The 22,647-nt window shown below is 39.6% G+C and overlaps 1 protein-coding gene across 1 annotated transcript in view; it reads right to left on the reverse strand.

Annotated features, from left to right (window-relative positions):
• Nucleotides 1–22,647, reverse strand: part of astn2 (astrotactin 2) — a 297,382-nt gene that overhangs the window by 32,937 nt on the left and 241,798 nt on the right. Inside the window, exons 18-19 of the mRNA XM_085359806.1 lie at nucleotides 17,665–17,798; nucleotides 15,588–15,736 (exon numbers count right to left, since the gene is read on the reverse strand). Coding sequence (XP_085215932.1) covers nucleotides 15,588–15,736; nucleotides 17,665–17,798 — 283 coding nt within the window. The remainder of the gene's footprint in view (nucleotides 1–15,587; nucleotides 15,737–17,664; nucleotides 17,799–22,647) is intronic.

The following is a 22,647-nucleotide window of genomic DNA, read 5'->3' on the forward strand; positions in this document are numbered from 1 at the left end:
GGTATTACATAACTAATAAATATTTTAATTACTCTTACAACAAATTGTTAAACCAATGAACCTACCCTCTTTCCCTACTAATTTACAATACAATTTATGCAGCACAGCACAACACAACCTAGTCCTTTAGACTGATCCTTCATAGGAACACTGACAGTTCTGGCACCTTGAGAGTGGTGAGGAGTACTCTGAAATTTTGCTCACACCATGCAACTATAAAAAAGCAGAGCTAACAAAAATTGAAAGCATTCAGATTTTGTTCAGAATAATAAAGACAGATTACCGTGCCTGATCTCTACCTTGAAAGCAACTCTAAATTCCTTCTAACACGCTTTGAGCATCAGTAAGAGCACGTGCTATATAAATACCAGTCCACTTACAAAAGAGTTGAAAAGAACTTAAAATACACATTTGTGTTTTAGAACTTGGCCTCACAATATCAACATAAGTTAGCATACTAGTTTTGAAACACAATTTTCTAGAGATCATTACCAAAATCTACAAGAAGAATAATTTGCTGCCATAACACATAGTGCAGGATTGGGGTCAAGCATGTGTACTTTGGTAACCCCTTGCATACCACCTTCTGTTTTAGAGAGTATGGAGAAGATGTGCATGTCTATTTTCATCTGGTATCACAGGAGAGGAAACGTGAGGAGGGTTTGTGTGTGTATGCATCCCTAGGAGTGGAGAATGGGCTGATTAACTGAATATGTTCACACGTGCAAAATGATGTATGACTCAACTGCTAAAGTGGAAGTTTTTTTTACAAGCTATTGGCACACATATTGGCGCACATGTTTGGCTGTGTCTATGCGTGTTTTTGATTTCTACTCAAGACTTTCAAATGCGATAGCTTAAAAGGGGATATCTTATAAGTGATTTCATATCAGAATTAGGTAAAGATAATCAAAATCCAATCCATTAACAATAGAATAAGAAATGTGAGCACACCAAGAAGCAGCATTTATTGTTATGAGGGTTCCTCATGGGTAGGCCTGTGGTCCGTCAACATTTCTGTCAATACCGAAGCCAAACAGCTCACAGCTGGCAAAAATTAAGGCCCCTGAAATTCTATTACGGTAAAAGCCATTTTGCGTGTTCTCCAGCTTACATGGTGATTAAAACCTCATGGTAAATGCCAGGTGACCTTTTTAGTAAGCAGAGAGAAGAACAATAACAGCAAATCATGGGAAAGTGACGTCTTGGGCTGACTGACAGTGTACAAAAGAACCACTCTGATTCAAACACATCCTGGCCTTGTAACTATGATGTAGTTGCAAACAAGTCATGATAAGTTTATTTGTACAGACCGATATCATATACAATGTCTCAAAGAGCTTTGCTGCGCCACAACAGAAACAGTTCCTGACCCAGGCTGGCGCAAAGTCTCTGAAAAAAACAAAACAAAACAAGGAATACCCCTCTCAGAAAACTTTGGCACGTAACAACACAAAAAGGAGGAGGTAGGGAGGGCAAAAGAGGAAAAGAGAATCAAAGAGGTCCTTCCTTCACGGAAAGCATAAGTAACAGCAAGTGGAAGACACAATAACAAAAATAATTGCAGCACACAAAAACATAACTGTGGTATTATAAAGGAGTAAATGTGTATGCAGAGAAAATCTACACATGTACTATGGACTTTATATTCACGTTTATGTGCATCTTCTGAACTTGGATGTGGAAATGTGTGCACATGTGGAACGGGACATGTGGGGGTTTTCTGTCTTTAAACCAAACTTGCCATTCTGTTATGGCAGACATAGCCTTTCACATACAGTTTCTAATTCATGCACAGTCTAACTGCTTTAGCCATTAGCTGTATTTGTCTTTCTGTATATGTTTTTATTTGAATGAGAATGTATATGCAAATCGTCAAGGTGAGCTGGTTTATGGATTAGATATGTTTAGATATTTTTTCTTCAAGGAGGAAATTTGAAAGTATCAGAAGAAGAAAAAATGTAATTGGAATTGATAAATGAACTTATTCACTTACATACAAGTGAGTAATAACACTAAAGCACTTTTTTATTAAACAAGTATAAGTAGTTGCTTCAAAGTGCTGAATTTGAATAGTATAGCTTTTCATTGCAAGGATATATTGGTGTAAGTAGGGTAGGGATTAATAAGGGTAGAAAATCAAAAATAATCTATGGGAGAGATAACAAAAATTTTAGGAATGTCCAAATCGCCCATCTGCTTCAGTCTTAAAAAAGGAAGAAAAAAAAATCTGAACCGGCTAACTCAGCAACACTAAAAAGTTTGAAAGACCACAGAAGACAACTAAAGTGCATGATGAGAGAATTATTTCCATGGTTAAGAAAAACAATTACACAACTAAGCCTTTATGAATGGAAATACAAATGGTTTACAACAAGGTGCAAACCACTGGTTACATGGATTCGACTTTGCCAAAAAACATCTAAAATGGTCTGCACAGTTCTGCAAAACGTTCTGGCCAGATGAAACCAAGATTAACTTGCACCAGATGGGAAGACAAAAGTATGAAGGAGAGAAACACTCATGATCTGAATCATACCGCATTATCTGTCAAACATGGTGCAGGGAATGTAATGGCGTGGCCATGAATGGCTCTCAGTGGAACTGGGTCACTCGTGTTTATTGATGATGTGGCTGCTGAGAGAACTATCAGGATAAATGCTAAATTGTACATAGCAAAACTGATCAGACAGCATTTCACAGTGTGAATGGATGATGACTCAAAGCATACTGCAAAAGTAACAGTATGGTTTGTGAGATAAAAAACTGAAAGGGACGCACAAACAAGCAGCAACTGAAGTTTGCTGCAAGGCGATACTAAGTATAAAAATGTCAGTAATTCTTCAAAAGTTAATATAATCGTTCTTGTTAAACCCACTGAATTAAAGCTAAAGTTCTGCACCACTGTTACACATTGACTCTATGTCCAAAGGCAAAACTAGTAAAACTAGAAAAAACTGTCTTTGTCCTACAATCTGTTCTGCATATACCATAAAATTTAGGTGCCTAACTAACTAACTAACTATATAAACTAAGTGTGACCTGCTCCAGCGTCTCCATATCTGGGTGCCACCACAATAACTGCACTCCAGTATTTAACTACTGCTTCAGGAGTCATCCAGCCCAACCAGCCTTCTTCACAACCAATGGTTGCCTTCTATGGCAGGCAGCTATGACCTTCTGACCACAGCTCCTAAATGAGCGTTTCTGCAACTGAGTCTTTGAAGATGGCCAACTCAGATGCTATGTCCCCCATCTCCCCTGGGATGCAATTAACTGTTCAGTAACTGCAGGGTTTACCATTTCTGTCCAGCAGTCTTTCCTGCCATCTGATCCAACTCACCACTAGTTGTTCAGCTCTGCTAATCTCTTCAACCTTGTGTCCAATCACTGACCAATGGGCTAAGTACTTTGGTAAAATTTAAACTTGTGCTCTGCTTTAGGTCAGGCCATTCCTACAAATGACCTCTCTTCCAGTATATTATCCAAGATCCCATCCAGAATCGCCTTGCCATCCAGAGCCTTGCTCTCTGTGACTCAGTCACGCAGAGGTGACCCTCTCACGCTCCAGTGCAAATTCCATGACTGCAGCACTCAGCCAGCCAGGGGCTTGTTAGTATCCCCACAAACTCCCCGGTTCCTCTCATTATATGTAAAATCTGGATAAGGATAGAGTCCAGCCCCTCGCAGCGGTTAGGTTCCAGAACCCTTGTATAGAGGTGAGCCCAAATAAAATTAGTTGGTACCACTCCACCTAACACACTACCTTTTAAAAAAAATATTTTTAAACAGATAAAAAAAAAAGCTGTTAGCAAGCTTGTCTTCCTGATCTGGCTCCAAGAACAGGTCCTGGTTTCCCTCACAGAGGAAGCTGCAGCATCTCAGATGCAATTCTTTTTTTTTCTTTTAATGAGACTGGTGACGTTTCATTTTACTGGAATTGTTGCTCAATATGATTCATGTTTTCTACAATCACAGTGTTGCTTTGTCAAAGTGAATATAACCTGCACAACACACTATTCGCTGAAGCTTTTCTTCCTCATTTAAGTTATTTCTTGAAAGCATTGTCTGCTGAGATGACATATTGTTGCTGAGCAGGAACTAATCCTATGGACAAACTCAGTGGAATGCTTACATCTTGATAACACATTCATTTGCAAGAGTAAAAAGAGCATTACGTCAGAGCTTTACAGTTATCTGAAATTAATCAACTTCCCTCCAGCTAATAATAATTGAGTTTTCACCCAGGCCATAGTTTAATCAAAGATAAGATATCATATTTAAATGTAAAATAACATATGGGTATGAATGAAAGCATGAAGAAACAAGTTTAGCAGATGTAATGACAAAACCGATTAATTAATTATTTGATCCTCCTTTAGGATTAATTTAAATGTTTAATTGCACTGTCATCCTGCCTGCCATAGTTATACAGTTCTGTTAAAGGCAGCTCTTATAGGGAGAAGGTCAAATGAGGTTACAGCTAGATGACAAAGTGGCATGCAAACTGAAAATTGTTTCATGTACACAAACCTTGACTTCCTACTGTTGAAAAAATTTGATCTGACTTGAGCTATTAAAGATATGCGATATCACGTGCTCTGGATGTTTATCAGATTCTTTATTTTTGTTTGTTTCCTTTTCAGAACGATGTGGCACACTGGCTATGACTACCCATGAATTAAAATCTGTTAGGCAGTGACCTTACCTTACCTTTTCTACATAGCAAGAAATTGGCTCAGAAGGGGTTGCTTTCTTACAGACTAATGGCCTCGTAGGGCCATCTGTACCACGTCTGGTCATTTTTATTGCTTTTGGCTTTGCTTTGTCCTTTTGGCCCTCCTGCTGAATCTGAATTAAGACAAGAGGTGTCAGTACTGACAGGCTGTTTGGTTGTTGTGCTGCACTGTTTGAAGAATTGATTTGCAGTGCCATCTTTTACCTGACAAGGAGAATAGTGTGAACTCATGGCATCAACTAGTGCTGTTGTACAACACTGTGAGGAGACTTGTGTAGGGAGGCATTAAACTAAAACCACTTGTGTCAGCAAACACAGTGGCCAGCATGGGCATTGTGTTTCTGGACATTGACGCTTAGTGAGATTTGACTGAGTATACATAAAAAATGGAAATATTTTTAGAGTAGAGATGAATGACAATTTAAACTTTTTTTTTCCTTTTTTTCCTTTTTATTCTCAAAAGGCAACACGGGCAATGGAACAAAAAGAGGGAATATTTTCTATTGTGAATGAAGCTTGATGTGTGAGCTTGATGTGTAAGTGTTTGAATGACCTATTTATAATTCTTATAACTTTTTTTATAGCACATAAACTGCTTTGTATGTGTCCCTATACTGCTAAACGTACACAATGTATGGAATTAATAGGGAACAACAAAGTATACATAATAATTTTGATTTACTCCTCTACACAATCACAACTAATATTCACACAAGCCACTAACATCCAATTTCCCAGATATAAATATCCCATGATGTCACTGGCATTGATCCAAGTCCAAGACTGAGTTATTTTACCATCAATACTTTGGCTTCCACAGGGGTTCCATTTATTTGTATCATCGCTTTAACAATTTATTTTCCATGATCAGTGTATCTTATTTTGTTTCATTAAGTTTGTCTCCCAATAGCAGTGTTTTTCTTTTTTTGAGATGTTCATCCCGCTCAGGTTCTTCACTTGTCTTAGTAGGACAGTCTTGTGCTATTAACAACCCTAACAGGAACTGTCTTGGTGTCTATTCAGGGTGGGGTGTGTTGGCTACGACAGTGATACATTTAATTGCAATTTTCTTGCTTTAAACGGACTTAATAAGTTGCCATTTCTTTTTTTTTTCCAGCTCTTGCGTCATGACACTCTCAGCTCTACTTCTAGCCATTTCATCTGCATAAGTTCGGTGTGTAGATTAAACATTGTTTATTGTTCCAGGTCATTGAGCTTTCCTTCCTTTAAGTAGTTATCTTGCCTTTCTCTTTAACGATATTTTTTTGTTGCAAGATGGGAATCAAAACCATGATTCTCCTTCATGCTCCTCTTTCTCAGAATGTTAGCTTTCTACTGTGTCTCTTCCTATATAACACCATACAGTCCAACAAAAACAATTGCCCACCTAAATCAGCATTTCCCTCTCATTTTGTCAATATTGTGTCAATATTGAAATTACAACACTGATTTTAAAAAAACCTTTGTATAAAGAATATCTTACACAATTTTATAGTGTTTTATATCACATTTAGATAATGCATACTGTAAATGATGTCAGTTTACCTGTAAATTTACATGTAAATATAAACAGACTCAGGGCCTATAGCTTGACTTTATTTGGAGCACAAACACGATGGTAACCAAATTGTCCAGTCAGTGATTATAATAGCTGCAAAAAAATCTCAGCAGGCTTGCTTGTAGTCTTTCCTTGATAAGCATGGGTTTCTATTCAGAGTGCATATTTATTTCTACCATTTTGTGCCTGCATATGCCCCAAATTTGCAAAAACAACTAATCAATCCTAATTTAATGCATAAATGCATTTTAAAATTGATTTTTTCGTCGCCACCAAATTCAACAAAGATCAAGCCCAGGCACAAACTGTGTCAAACAGACAAATATCTCATTATAAATAATGGGGACAAAACAGGCTGCAACAAACAATGATGAATGAAAAGGAAGGAACTGAGAGGCAGCATCCTTATCTTGTCTTAGTAATAATTCCATAATTCCAGTGCACTTCCATTAGCGAGAGTTTGGGGACATTGAATGATTGTTGTAATTAATGAGAGATGGAGAGACCTGTGGCGAAGACAGAGAGACTAACAATATGTGTGTGAAGAGGCAAAATGGGAAAGGAAGCAAAAAGGGAAAGGGACTGCAGAAAGCCCTTGGCCCCCTGCCTGCAATCTGCAATCTGCTGATGGCGAAGCTCGTGACGAGGAGGTGCACAGCGTCCATTTTTAGCGATGAGGTCATCTTTAATTAACAAAACAAAGAGAGTCAGCTGTGTCACTCCAATCTGTTATCTGCAACCATGCTCAAGGACACCCTTTATCTCCATATAATTCAATCTCTTTGAACGAGGGCTTATCGACGCATTGGGGTGCATTCTTGGTCTCAACCAATGATGGAGCTGTCACATAAACAGGGGAGGGGGATACCACTAGCTCTGATCGCATAAAAAAGGGCGACATGAGGAAAGAGGATAGGTATGTAGAAGTACGAGACATGTGATAATAGATGTAAGCAAAGCCGTGGAGCATCCCTGTGTTATTTATCCCAATAAGCTGGCTGGTTAAGCTAGAAGGAGGAAACTGGAACTAAAATAAGGGCAAAGATCAAATGGCTAATCCATTTCTGAGTCCAACAGTGCCAGCGTGAGGTGACATCATTGCTGTGTAACCCTTAGTCCTGCTGCTGTCTGGTTTCTCTCTCCTCCAGCTTGTGTCTTATTCTTTCCTCGTTGTCTTCTCTTTTTTTGTATCTGCGTCTCTCAGAGAGACTTTCCACATTTTCAGACAATCTCTTCTGTTTTTGTCAGTCCTGTAATTGTTCCAGTCTGCCATGCCCTCTGAGATTTTTTTTTTCATGCCACAAAATCAGGTGTCACACAGCAGTGACGCAACACACAGACTCACAGGTTTTTAATTAGCACCAAGTGTGTGTGCATTTGTGCGAGGGTTGCGGGAAGCACAGTGCTACGCTTATGAACGCGCTCACAAAAAAAGTGTCACATCAGCACAACTGTGATTTAAGGACAAGCGACTGAAATTAGCAGCTGAGAAGATAATGCAGGAATGGTACAAATGTGATGATGGAAACCAAACTGTCTGTGTTTAGCCAAAAAAAGAGGCACTAGTAAGATTTTTCTTTTCCCTTCTTTGTTTGTGCTTCACTTTTTTTTTTAAAGAACTCCCAGGGAGATCGACAAGAAACATAGCTGAGAAACAAGAACATCATATTGCAAATATGTCACTATTTATTCCCACCCTTTCAAAACACTGTCTTGCATCATTTTGCAAAAAAAAAAAAAAAAAAGTTTAGCAGGCTGAGTTTCGGGCTTTGGTGCCACATAGCTTAAATGAAACCATGTCAGTTCCTTACCATCCTTATCCTTCTTAACAAATATCATAAAAGTATCACCTTAATTACTTTACCATTACTTCAGGCACAAGTTAAAATGGATGTGCCTTCAGTATAGAGTATACAGTATACTAATTCTCTGTCACTCTATCACTGTGTCAACGTTTGGTTGTATTAAAACTAGACTTTCTAGTGTTTTAATAGTTTATGCAAAATCTCTTACGATCTGTGATTATCTTATTTTTCACATCTGGTTTGACCCATTAGTGCTGTGCTGACGTCTTTGTGAACACTGCCTCTGCATTGGTGTGCCATCTAGAGGCTTGAGCCTGAGTCTGAAGTCAATGATTTAAACACATCCATTCCTGATCGGGAGAGTAAATAATATTTAGAGGGAGGAGGGCTATTCCCTATATTAGTTTACCCTTAGCCATATTATACTGACGGATTTTAATGGCGCTATCACCCCATATTCAGATGGAAGATTAAAACAGAAATAGTGTTTTAACCAAAACAAAAAGTGCCACTAATGTTCAGGGATTTCCTCAAATTTGATTCTGTTTCTAACAGATAATATGAGTAGTTAATTGCTTTCTGTGGCGGTCACCAGAGGTCACAGAGATATCCATTTTAATTTGACTGCCCATCAGGATCATTTTTCATGTTTAGAGGTTGCCCATTAAAACCTTTTTATCTTTGTAACAGATGTTGTGCACAAGGCACACAAGTGTAGAATTCCCTGTTCCAGTCGTTATTAACTCCTCGCTTCACTTGCCTACATGCTATATTTTACAATAAGATAGACATTTTCTAACATAAGTTGCGTATCTGTAAGTTGTGACACAATTCTTTGGAAGCCCCTGAAGGAAAACATGACTCACCGGTTGAGAGTTGACTTTACAAAGATGCTTTAACTGTCAATTTCCTTGAAATATAAATAACTGATAATTCAAAGGCACTCTTTCCACCATCTTGGCTTGTACCCCAGTCTGGCAGGGTGAAAGCGCGCTGCTGTAAAGACAAACGCTGGGCCAGATTTATAACACAAGACAAATCAAGAGCATCACTGCAAAATGAAGCGCTGCACTGTCATTTCTTTTATCTTGTATGTTTTATTTTCATACTCATCAGAAGTGAAAATAATAACTGGAAAATTGTATTAACTGCAGAGCCCTATACTCCACAACAGTATTTTTTGATTCTGATTGGTGCATCACTGTGGATGCATTTTGCATGGCAGCGTCTCTGTCAACACACTGCAGATACACATTCTGGGGACGGGATTCCCCAGTAATAGCTCAGAACTATAAGAATTCTCTTTTGCATGCCAGTATAGTCTGACTGGAATAGGTAGTTGGAGCAAAAACAACACAATATTTCAAATTACTTCTACAGCAATGTGTCACCTCTCAAGTTATTTAAACCACACGTTTCCCAACTTCTACTGTAGCAATATAAACTCTGGGTTCCAGCAATAGTGAAGTTCAAGCTTAAAAGGAACCTTTTTACTAACATTTCCCGTTTTACTATGTGCAAACTGGAGGCTTTTGAGAATAGCACAGAGGTATCTACTATGGACGTGATTGTATTTAAGTACCTTAGGGTTGCTAGTACAGCGTTGTCCACATAAACAACAAGATAAATGCACTAAGGGCTCATCTGCTATCCTTACTACTCATGATTTGTGAGGGACCAGGGTGAAGCCTTAAAAAAAAGTGACAAGTTTTCAAAAAGTACTGATAAGTAGGATAAGCTAAGAAAATTGGTTCCTAATGGCTTGTACAGATGTGGTTAGAATGGCTAACGTTATAAAATAAATGCTTCTTGGAGGAAAAGGAGTGAACGGAGACAAATGGCAACAAATGATATATATAAAAAGTGCAAATAAACTCAGTTGTGGGCTGTTTCTCGGGCACGGATGAAAGTTTTAAGGTTGCAGGAAGACATGCTATTGACAGACTTCATGCATCGCATTGTATTTTGTTACCTGCTTTTATTTTTAAGGCCTTTTTTGTTTATAACAGTTAGTACAACAGCCCTACCATATGTAAAAATAATATTGTCTTTTCCTGGATTCACGGCCAAATACAGTGCAAGTAGAGCAGGCTAAGAAAAAGAAATTAGGGAGAGGCATAGAAGTGGCATAAGAAACGAGAAGTCAGGGAGCTAACGTGGCTGGTTCTTACGCCACCGACCGTACTGATGGAGGGTTTATAACTGAATAAGGCACTTCCAAAGAACACACTCAAACTTTGACATGAAATTTCCAGTAAACACAGATCCCCTTTACCAATTATGAGGTAACTGAGGTGTAGAATCAATACGCATCACCAGGCAAGACGGAGTCACATCAGAAACATTTATGAATATTAGCTTGGAGGAAGAGAGCTTTCACTGTAAAGATTTTCAAGGACTTTATGATTGCATCTATTCATGCAGGAAGTTGTTAAGGATGAAAAACCTAAGCCAAAAGGGTGGCACATTACGTCATTCAAATCAGCTTATTTAACCCCAGCTTGTGGAAAAAAGCATTTGAAAAATAAAAGCGAGTCTTCCTCTTTAGCGATGACTGGAGCGATGACTGAATTTACTTTTTTCTTCTTCTTTTTTTCCCCCCAAGTGTTATCCCCACACATTTCAGCTGAGGTGTGTGACTTACTCTGCTGATGTCTAACGGATAAATATGTGAGTGCAGCTTTAATTTGTATCATAAATCATGTAAAAGCAGGTTGCACATGCCGGTTTCCAGTGGATAACATCGGCCCTCTCACAATCAGAGAAGCCAAATCTGTGGACTTATTTATGTCCTGTGACTGACCTGAACAATAGAGGGACACGGTCTTTTCTCCTGTCCTCGTCTAGACAGCAATAACATAGAAACATGGCTTTGTGAATCCAATAAAGACTGTATCCAAGTGTCTGCATCTTCACACTCTTTCTGTCTGCCATCTGTATGAGTGTGCATATGGCTGTGTGTGCTCTGGATGTGTGACTCATACTCAGCATGGCTGAGTGTCTGTTTGAAGCCGTCTATATTTCTTTTATGTCAGACGCCAGCCTGTAGCAGTGTTTCAGCTTTGAATGGATGCAGATGCATCCTCAAGTTCCATTAACCCTCTCAAGACAGGCGTTGCAGATTTGCAACAGTTAAAAGCTAACAACCTGATTACCCCACATACATATTTTATGAGTTTGTTTTACTCAGAAGTACCACTGCAGGTATTCTTTTGTGCATTAGCAAGAAAAATTTAATTTGAGCCTGAGAGGGTTAATGCTGGCTTTGGCTATACCCCATCTCCTGGATGAAGGTACTGCTATTACTACTGATTAAGTAGGATGCGGTCATGCTCATCCCTCTCTACCATACATTGTTATTAGTGTTTTATCTAGCTTTTTGTTTCCAGTAATACTGAGAAACAACTGTTATTTGTATGTTTTATGTTTACATTTCTGAACACCATAGGTGTCCTGTAATTTATCATGGAAGAGCCAAATGCTTCAAAGAGCACTTTTATAATAAACTAGTCCCTTATTCAACATTCAAATATAAAAATACAAAAAGTCACATCTTCCATAATATTCCCTCTTTAACACATGAAAAGTGAATATCACCTCACACTGCTTTATAGTGCCAACTGTCATCCCTGACTTAAGCTTTGGATCAGGATTTTTCCCTAGAATGGTCAAACATGGTTTTACTGTAATTCAGCCGAATAATCCTAGAGTGTACCCACCCTAAGATGTTGGAGAAGCTTGACTACGAGCTCAGTGGTTCATATCGTCACACAGTCTCGGAAAATGTGAACGGGGAAAATGAAGGAGAAACACTTGTATCCAAAAAACCACCAAGATGCCCTCAAGCAAAAGGTTTATCCCCCAAACTGCTGCTTGGCCAACGAAAGCTGGCCTTAGTGGCAGCTGCCATAAGGAAATCTGTCAATGTGCATTTGTCTGTGAAAGGCAGGAGGAGCTGAGAAAAAAATATAGCACTGAGGAATGGCTCGGCTTTAAAACATATTGCACTTTTTATACACAAGGTGAGTATTGTATAGTGCTCAGCTGGACGTTTTTTTAATTTCAGCTTTTGGTTTCACAATTTGTTTCCCAGTAAATGCTTCTGAAATTCTTCTTAAATAAATAAAGTCCAATAACTTCAAAATACATAAGTGTGAGAAAACGGCAGTTCTTGAAAAACATGCTCCTTTATTTGTTGAGCTCAGAGAACTGGATCTCTTGATTTTAAGAGGCAGCCTTTACAGTTAGGTCCATAACTATTTGCACAATGAAACCAATTTTGTAATTTTGCCTCTGTACACCATCACAGTGGGTTTTAAATCAAGGTGTGATTGAAGTGCTGGATTTTAGCTTTAATTTAAGGGAATTGACAAATGTATTGCTTTAACTGTTTAGGAAGTTCAGCTATACAGTCCGTCAAATTTAGAGGCTCCACGTGTAATTGGCCTAACATCATTTTAAATAAATCATTTTCAGTCAGTAACAGCAGGCAGTCTTGAACCCCTGGAAATCATCAAACGCTGCATCTCCTGTTTTGAGAAGATTCCACTGCAAAACTTGCTCTATTGGGTTGAGATCAGTTGACTGACTTAAGCAATGAAGAATATCACCAAACTTTGCATGGAGAAACTCTTGGCCTGCTTTAGCAGTACGCTTTGGGACGCTATCCATTTGCGCCATCTGATCAGTTTTGCAGAACGGGGCTGAATCTGAGCAGAGATTATTTCTCTCTACACTTCGCAATTCATCCTGCTACTTCTATCAGCAATCACGTCATTATTAAAAACCAGTGGCTTGGTTCCACCGTCTGCTATATATGCCCATGCCATAACAGCGCCTGCATCATGTTTGACAGATAATGTGATATGCTTCAGCTAATGAGCTGTTTCTATTTATTCTCCATACTTTTCTTTCCCATCATTTTGTAACAAGTTAATCTTGATTTCATGTGTCCAAAGATTGTTTTAACATTTTTTAAATATATACTTTTTTCCTCCCTGAACTTGGCAGGCTCAGTTAGAAAAGTCAAATCTGGTCTTTCTGCTTTTGAGTATAATCTGTGAATTGTACATTGTCGTAAACCCTCTGTATTTATTTCATTTCTCGATTGCAGACTTTGACATTGATGTCTTCTTGAGGGTTTTCTTGACTTTGCTAAAGTTGTGAAGATGTTTTTCTTAACCAAGGAAAGAATTATGCAATGATCCAATAGCTGTCTGCTGTGGTGATGCTGCAGAGCCAGCCAGCACATTGGATGTACTAGGCTGTTGATTTGGCCACTCCTAAAGTTCTCTGACAGGTTTTTTTCAGCCTAATGATGGTCTCCTTCACTTGGATTGACACGTCTTTATTAAGAGTTGTAGTGAAAAGCTACCAAATGCAAACTGAATGCTTGGAAATGACTCCATATCATTCATTTGCTTTTTTATGTAATAAAAAGAGAATGAGTCTCATTTGGCTGCTTTTTAATCATTTTCCAATAGTACATTCAATGTAAGTCCTAAAAAGTTGATGGGATACTTTTGTTAAACCCTGATCACACCACTGATTTATTTTAAATCCACTGTTTTGGTATACAAAGGCAAAAGTGGGTCATTAGAAGTGTCATATATATTAAGTAAACATATGGAGCATGTAAGTGCACTGCTTGTCACCAAACTCCTATTTTAACCCTTTAAGACATACCATAGAACCGAGCCATTTTTTGGAGCATTTCAAGTTGCTATACATAAATACAACCATTATAGCCCAAATTTTAATAATATGTCTGCATTAAGTGCATAGTAATTACATAAATTGCAAAAAAGTGCAATAAACTACAAAAAAATTGAAAATCGTTTTTGTTTTTTTAACATATATTTCTAGTTAGAGAAATTTAAGAGGCTTATCCCTCAAAACTGTAAATACAAAAAAGTTGCACAAACTAGTTTCCCACCACGGGAAATTTATTTTGAGTGTCTTCATAGTTTTATTTTTGAGATACACCAATTTTCATATACTGCAGGAAAAACGAAAAAAATATATTACAGTGCAAATTTGCAAAATAACAGCATATGCATCAAAATAAACTATTTCCAGCAGTGCAATATGAGTCCTCAGCATCCCAGAAACGACACAGAAAGTCATAAAGTCAAACATAACTTTTAAAAATACAAGTATAGGCTCATAAGGCCACGATGGTAAAAAAGACTACATTTCCGCAAAATGACGTCACTTCCGGTTTCGGGCAGGTCATGCAGGACATGCGATAGTTCACGCTGATGGACGTAGGAAGTGTTACAAACAGCTGATCGGATCGGTAAAGCGTGTTTCTGGAATATTATGTTTTTGTTGCTGCAAGTGCTTTTTATGCAGTTTTTGCAAAGCTATATGTGGAAGGAAACTGTGACCGAGGACAAGCTGATGGCATAAGATGTAAGTACAACTCCTCCGGTTTCATATGCAAAAAAAAAATTATTGCGCTAGCTTACGTGGTTGCAGAGCTACCGGGATTTAAAAATAGTTACGCAAAATGGAGCGTGTCCGCTCTGACCGGCTTTAAAGGGTTAAAGAAAGTTCAGAAAGAAAAAAACACAGAATAAAGTTAAAAAGACAAAAGATGAAGACAATGATTTCAATCTGCATTGTTCTCTGTTATAACATGAATTAGAGTGGTGACTGGCACATAGCAAAGTGAGTCACCCACACCATCTGCCCCTCCGTACCTCACCTCTGCCAGCATGGCTCTGTCTAGCTATCTGTGCCCTCTCTTTCTCTGGTGCCCACGCTTCATTAGCTCCTCCCCTGGATGATGGATGGCCTGTCCGTGCATCCCAGTGTCTAAAGCCAGACCATCTCATTTCTCCAATATTATTAAATCTTGCCCTTTTCCCTGACTCACCCCACCTCCCGTCACTACCATGACCATTCCCCTATCCCCACAGTGCAGCGGTCAGTACCATTTACGTCCCTGATAAATTGTCCTACGTCATCTTCTCCCATCCTCAGTCTGAACTCCCACGCCTGTTCTGTATCCAGACAAAAGCTTTAAACTCATTCACTGCAAATGTAAGTTTAATTCTTCTTATTTGAGTCTTCTAATCAACTCATTAAACATCTTTATTCTTGTATCTGTCAGTGAAATCTCTCATCTTCCTTTCCGACATCGCTTCATCACCAATCTGAAAAAAAGGAGTCTCTCACTCCAGCTTGACCTAAAGCTCATCAGTGTTCCAGCAGTACATCACCTGATGTGGGTAATTGCTTTTCCTGCAAGCCCAATCCCATCTCAGATCTCCTAACATAAAGGTTAGGCTTCTAACTCAATGCATAACAGACTTTATTTATTATAGAATCAATAGTATAAACATTTCTTATTCTCAGCTTTTGTGTTTGTGAATGTAACTATTTGTACTTTTATATGTTGCTATGAATATATGTGGAACAAAGACCAACAATAAGAAAGCTTAATTAAAAAGATGCTTTTAGCCAATTTAAGCTCCTCTACCTGTGTAGATCTCTGCCTCTGAGGGATCCTCCACTCGTTTGTGCTGGATGATGTAGTCAGAAACTTTGCAGCCAATCAGAGGCTCCACATCCATCCACTCCAGGGCGACCATTGTGCTTGAGGGCTCCAGGTAAGGGGATAGGCGCAAACTAAACAATACAGAGAATACAAGATAAGATAAAAAAAAAACACACAAAAAAAACCAGACATATATGAACAATGAGATAAAATGCTTCCACAACTATTTGGCATCCTCATCTGGAGTTTCACATAGGATTGTATCAGCGTATGCTTTATGCTGAAAGCAAACAGAGACTTGGAACAAAACAGCATTCCAAAGCCACATGTGCTCCAGCAGCTTTCCATGTGTAGTTTTCCCCCTTTAATCCCTCAAAAGAGATAAAAGAACAACATTTCAATTTTTGTCTGCTCTCCAGCTGTGTCTGTGACAATGCCATGAAAGAGGTTAGCTGTTTTGATGCTCAGTTTTATCCTCACACACAATAATAATATTTATTTCAGGTTCTTAATGTGTCTACCACTAACCAGAGTTGGAGATTTTGGCAGCTGCAGTGACTCTTGGGCTTTTTTTTTTGTCAGGTCGTAGAGTTACAGAAACCAAAACTCTGTTTGTGGCATCAAGTAAGTCAACAACCACAATTCATAAACAAAATACTAAGAAAACAGTCAAAAGGTTTATGCATTTCAGAGTACTTCTATAACATCTGTGCAAAATAAACTAGAGTCTGATTTCAATATCACTTCCTATCTATTTTGCTTCTTGGCTTAAAAGTCAAGGGTCAGCATATATTATAACATTTGGGCCCACAGGAATGGTACTGAACTGCCAAAACTCACAGAGTTTTCTCTGCACAATCATTACAAAAGAAACAGCTGTTAATAAAGGATGGAACTGATTATTTTGCTATTTAAATGGTCCAGTAAAACTTTAAAAAGTCACAAAGAGAAGGACCAGTCAGTTACCTCCATACCATTTATACACGTAAGCTAGAAACCCTCAATGAATGTATAAACTGGCTTAGCCAGTCAAGAGGCATATGCATGCAGCATATGGCCCTAAAAACATGGAAGAAAAACTTTAAAATAAGGCAAACTGTCAGCAATTCATTCAAGCTAAAACTCTGAAAAATGTATTTAGAAAAACTTCTAATTTAGGGAAAACTACTTTCGGTGCTTTAGGATACTTACAATTGTGCAAGTGCAAGCTGCTTTGCAACCTCCCCCCACCCCCAGGGCCTCTTTTCATTCTGTGTTTTTCTTGTATCCATACACCCATTTTCTTAAACACTTATCAAGTTCAGGGATGCAGAAGGGTTGGAACCTATGCTAGCTCTTATAGGCGACGAACACATTGTATAGGTAGATGGTTTATTGGGGGCCTATACTTGGCTTAATGATTGCAATATCTGTTATCACTTGCACCTATTCTGTTTTTCCTCCTGCTGCTGCTCTTCCAGCCTTTGGGTATCCATGCATTGGGAGGGTAGGGAAATATGATCTTATGTTGTCAGTTTCTTGGACTTGGACTTTATAATCCGCTGTGTCAACCAAACTATAATAGGGATAATTCTTTTGAATGCATTAATGATGTGTGCCATAATACAATTTACTGCTTTAATTATGCAAATCAAAAATAAAATGAATCCAGTTTGTTCATTTTTTTAGTTATGATTTTTTTATGACTTTAGATAATTTATCATCAAAGTCTTGCCCTTTCAACTTCCTGTTTCTTTTTAAAGATTTTTTAAGGCAACAATCGCTTGGGCGGATGACTCACAAAAGGCTCAGGGGTATTATTAGGACACCCTGAATGAGAGCATGTTCTTGTCAGGGAAGTGTAAGGGCCGACTGACAGTTATTAGAACTTCAGGGACTGTGCTTATGTCTACAGCTTTCTCAAGTGCCCCTGGAGTCGAGAGAGACAGGTAAGTGTGTATGTGTGCGCATATCCATGTGCGTATAAGTGTCCCTGCAGTGCACTGGTGCATGCATCCATAAAACCTCTCTTGTGTATGTGCATGGATTCCAAAGTGTCATAGTGTCACCTCACACTTACATCGGCTGCCTGAGGGGACTGCAGTTAGGCAGGCCATCTTTGCTGAAGGCACTCAGGTCACAGCGACACCAGTTATCGATGACATCGCCCTTTCCAGCACACCAGTATGAGCTCATTGTGGCACTCTTTAAGGCCTGTAAAGGGTAACAGGTGAGAGAAATGCAATTATCTTTTGAAACAAGGGCTTACTGTCCAGCTATGCTTATCCCATCCCCCCTCCTCACCTCCCACCCAGCCCACCCCCTCAACCAGTTTCCTCCACTGGTTTCCTCCACATAACAGCACACACAGACATTCATCTTATGTCAGTCAATTTTTCATTTACCTTTGACAGTTCCCTGAAATGAACTCCAGGAGACAGCCAGTAAAAATATAGTCTTACATTTGACGGAGTAAGGACTGGTCAAAATGCCCTCAAAATTGTTCAGAACTCAATGTAAGTCTCATAAAGATGTAACAGCAGAGAGGCGCACACACACACACACACACACACACACACACTCACACACACACACACACACACACACACACACACACACACACACACAGTCAAAAAGAGAGTGACCTTTTCATACCCACCGTTCCCAATTACCAGAAGGCAGGAACATCACACTAGCATTAACACTGTGACACTATCACTGTGCTTACACTGTGATATCATAGATGCACTGTGACTTCTATGATAGATGAGTGAGAGCTGTGACACTAGCCACCTCCCATTCCAGGGTAGCGGGTAGTGAGATATTAATAGATGAGATCAACTTCTGGCATCTCCTTGTACTACTTCATTTACAGGTGGATGAAAAAAGTTTTTTAAAAAAAAGGTCGTAGCTCAGCCATCTTCTAAAAGGCAGCAAAATGCCAATATAACCATCAAAGCAATAAAATATAATGTCAGGGCTTTCGTTAAAGCTGCAGGCTCTCTTGAGGGTGAGTTCAAGAGAGTTCACCATCACTACGACTCCCCGTCACACTACAGATCAATGAGCACTCAGTAATTTATGTGCTCTAACTGGTTGATAGTGTGTATTGGAATTTATTTTACTTATGTATTAATCACATTATTTTATTGTATAATGCCTTGGTGCCACTGGATTTTAACATGTCTCACACTCATACAGTAAGACAGATGGTGGGGGTCTAGTAAGGAAGTTGGGGGAAGCAGACAACTCCACAGGAAGAGTCTTTTGTCTCTTCGAGGACTCTGGGAGGTAGCAAGGGAGTGTGAACCTTAAGGTGTGAAACAGCTGTGTACTGCCTTTTGTTCCTGGAAAAGGTATTTAACTGAGAGCCATGCTAGGCTCAGAGAGACTCCGTGTCTCCGTCTGCCCCGCGATCATGCAGGCTCTCCACCAAGCTTGGTTTTTCTGTTCTTTTGTGTTTTGATTAAAGAATGTTAGCTACCGCTCACCGCTCGTCTGCAGGCTTTATTTAAATGGAAAACTTCCACAACAAGTGTTACCTCATGCAGGCTACTTTGGAGACGTGCTTGATCGTGATCTCAAAAAAAGGGCACTGAAGCCGTGCAGAAACAGTAGCATTGTGTACCAGGTATCCAACAAAAAGGAGGAAGGAGGCCCCTTATTGTTCGAACGCATGGCATATGACGCTGATTCAAAAGCAGAGCAACTGATGATACTACGCACACATCTCTAAGACGACTGAGTACATGCTGCACACAAACAAAGTGAAAAACAAACATGATCATGATTAATTTCAACAGCTCACTGTTTCGTTTCATTTGAGAAACGCCAACAAAGATTTTCTGCAGTGTGTTGATTAGTAGAAGTGACATTCGAGCTGACTTTGGTCATAGGCCTGACCAGAGAGGCAAACAGCTTGGCCAAAATTGAGTCAGGGTATGCACTCAGAAGCTGATGTTAGCATTTCCATAACATTGCATTGTGAGCCTCAAAGAAGGCTCAACAGACTTTCATGGGAACTGACTTCTTCCACTCGAGGCAAAGTACCTTGAGAGCACAAATGACCTAAATGAGCAGCAGAGGAAAGAGTGAGGAAAATAAAGAGGGTGAGGCTGAAGAAAGAAAGAAAGGAAGAAAGAGAGAAATAAAATAGGACAGTGAAAAAAATCTACAAACAAAGGTGTGAAAATGGGGACTTCCGACACTGAAACACATTCCCTGACTTTACTAGGGAATGGATCCTTTTGCAGCGCACACTTCATCATTACATCCTCCAGTACAGTACCAGGGCTCTAAATTAGGTATTATAGGGGGCAGGCAAGCACTATAATCCAGAGCCATATTATAATCCATTGGAAAACCGAAAAGGTTATTATGCCACCCCCCCCCACCCCCACCGGATGAACCCATGTGGTAAACTGCTGCCAGAAAACAACAACAGCAGTAGTCTTGCCACCTCAAATCAATGGGAAGCAGGCCACAGTGAAATGCAACACACACAAATAACACGGGCTCAAGGTCTATGCACGCACACAGTCTAGGCAAATATGAGAAACGATCTCCAATACCAGGAGCAAAAGAGAGAAAGACCACAGGACCGCAGTGCCTGTACCACCATCAGATTCCTAGAAGGAAAAAAAAACCCATATGGGTTTCTGCGCTTGATTGCATGGCTGCACATGTGAAAAACAGACAAAGCGATTACCACTGTGTTTATGTTTGAAGAGTAATACAAGCCATTCTCCTTTGGGTAAACAGGGAATCTAATTTTGGTTTAGGGAACGAGGTGGGAGTTGGGTGGGGATGCAGGAGGTAAAATAAAGACGAGGATTTAAAGTTCAGCAGGGAAAAAAAGCATTTAATTACGATAGAATGCGTGCGGTGGCTCGTGGTGACGAAGACAGCAACGTATGCGGCAGGTGAGAGTGAAAAGAAATAAATAGGCAGGAAAAAAATCCAGTGATGAAATAAACAAACACAATGAAAATCCCGGGTCAGTGTATGTGTGTTCAGTGCTGTTGCTACATAAGTCACAGTTGGCAAGAGGAGGCTACTCTACACTTTATCGATTAACTGCGTATTCTGCATTTCCCAGAACTCCACAGATCCATACACATTCTGTAAGAACCAAACATTATCCATTAAGCTTCATATTAGAAAAGGTGGTGTTTCCGTAAAGAAGGCTCTCTCTGAGGACAGAGTCTTTGTGCACCTCAAACACATTCACTTTTAGGAACCTGCTAGTGCCTCTAACACGCCGTTTTACCGGTTCGCAAACACGGCACAACTTTGTCTCTGCTAACCTTATCAACACTGAACGAATCAAGTTGAAATGCAATCACTCCCCACGTCAAATGTAAGACAAGAGCAGTGAACATTGAGGGCAAGTGAGCATCAGCAAAAACTCAAGCCACAAATTCTGAGCTTTGACGTCATTTAAACCCTGCAGACTCGTTGGCACCAAAACACAATTTAGACCTTTCACTTTTCTAGATGCCTGTCGTGACTTACAAGTAAGCAAGCAACGCCATAGTGACGTCTTTAATGTATTAATCTGTTTGTCTAGTCTATGCTGACCATATTACTGTCTGTATCCAGAGGCTAATACACAAAAACACTGGCCAGCTGGCCCAGAGTATTGATTTATAAAATAATCACCAGTGGTGGTAAAGAGTGTAAGACACGGCACACACACACACACACACACACACACAGCCCACCATAATGATGTTCTTTCTGTGCGTGTGCGTGCATGCACACATGCATTTATCTGGCCCTTTCCATCATTCAAGGCTAATGGTGTTAACAAGGGAACCAATGGGCTGCTTCTAGGAACCTTCCAGGAAATGGGACAGTGGGGGCAGCTCAAAGGTTGGTTCAAACAGAGGTTGATAGTGTGTTTGAAAACTCTCAAATATTAGGAAGGTTTGGGTTTTTTGGTGTCCCAGTTCTGCCTGAAGATGTTCTGAGCCGATCTGACCTTTCCAGCAAAGTAAAGTGATGGTTAGTGTGTTATTGTATTTTCTGTTACAAGATAGCATTAGGCAATTAAAAACAGCTAAGAAACAATTATAACAATAATAACGATAAAACAAACCATATCCTTTACTGAGGTAATTATTAGGGGTGCAACGATATTCGTATCGATATTGAACCGTTCGATACAGTGCTTTCGGTTCGGTACGCATATGTATCGAACAATACAACATTTGTAATTTATTTTATCAATTTTCCTTCTGACGATGCTGTCTGTGTGGAGCGCTCAGTGAATCTGTGTTCGACTACTCCGCCTAGGCTGCACTGTCGAGCGCAGATCCACTGAGCGCTCCACACAGACAGCATAGTCAGAAGGAAGAGCACAGGGCAAGCTAGCGAGACAGAAGTTAAGCTCTCCTTGCAACAGGCAAATTGACCCTCATTCAGATCTGGCGTTTGGAATTATTTTGGTTTTCATGTGACGTATGACCCTGAAGGTAAGCGAGTCATGGACTAAAGTAAAACAGTATGTTGGATGTGCCATGCAATGCTCAATTACATTGGTGTGAACTAGTGTGTTAGCGCAGTTAGCTCGTTAACGTGTTGGCTGTCTAGCCCCATGCACGGAGCGATCGGCGGTAGCTCGTTAACGGAGATTTGCCGTGTTGTGGCGTTAAGGTCATTTCAACGAGATTAACCTGAAAGCACTAGTGGGAACACAACGAATATGACTGCACATTTACACCGACATCATCCTAGTGCAAAGACAAAAACAACAAGCATGCTACTAACTTTAGCCGAGTCATTTAGACAGCTGTTAGCACATGATTCTCCTTATGCTGCTGAGAATATAGCCCAGAAGAAGCGGATAGTATAGCTTTTATTTTGGAAAGAGACATTTCTCTGTAATAAACTCTCTTTTCCAAAGATGAGTGATTCCTCAATCAGATACAGGGCTTGCAATATCGCTAGCCCGACGTCCTGGAGCTAGCGATTTTTTTCAGTCGGGCTACCAAAATCTTTCTCTTCCCTGCCCGTCGGGCTATTGTAGGAAAAATATATGTCAATGCTTTTGCATTCTTTC

Source organism: Diplotaxodon limnothrissa, linkage group LG7 (assembly GCF_057381915.1).
Source record: "Diplotaxodon limnothrissa isolate DT_005_m linkage group LG7, D_limnothrissa_male_GT1.1, whole genome shotgun sequence".
NCBI classification, from domain to species: domain Eukaryota; kingdom Metazoa; phylum Chordata; class Actinopteri; order Cichliformes; family Cichlidae; genus Diplotaxodon; species Diplotaxodon limnothrissa.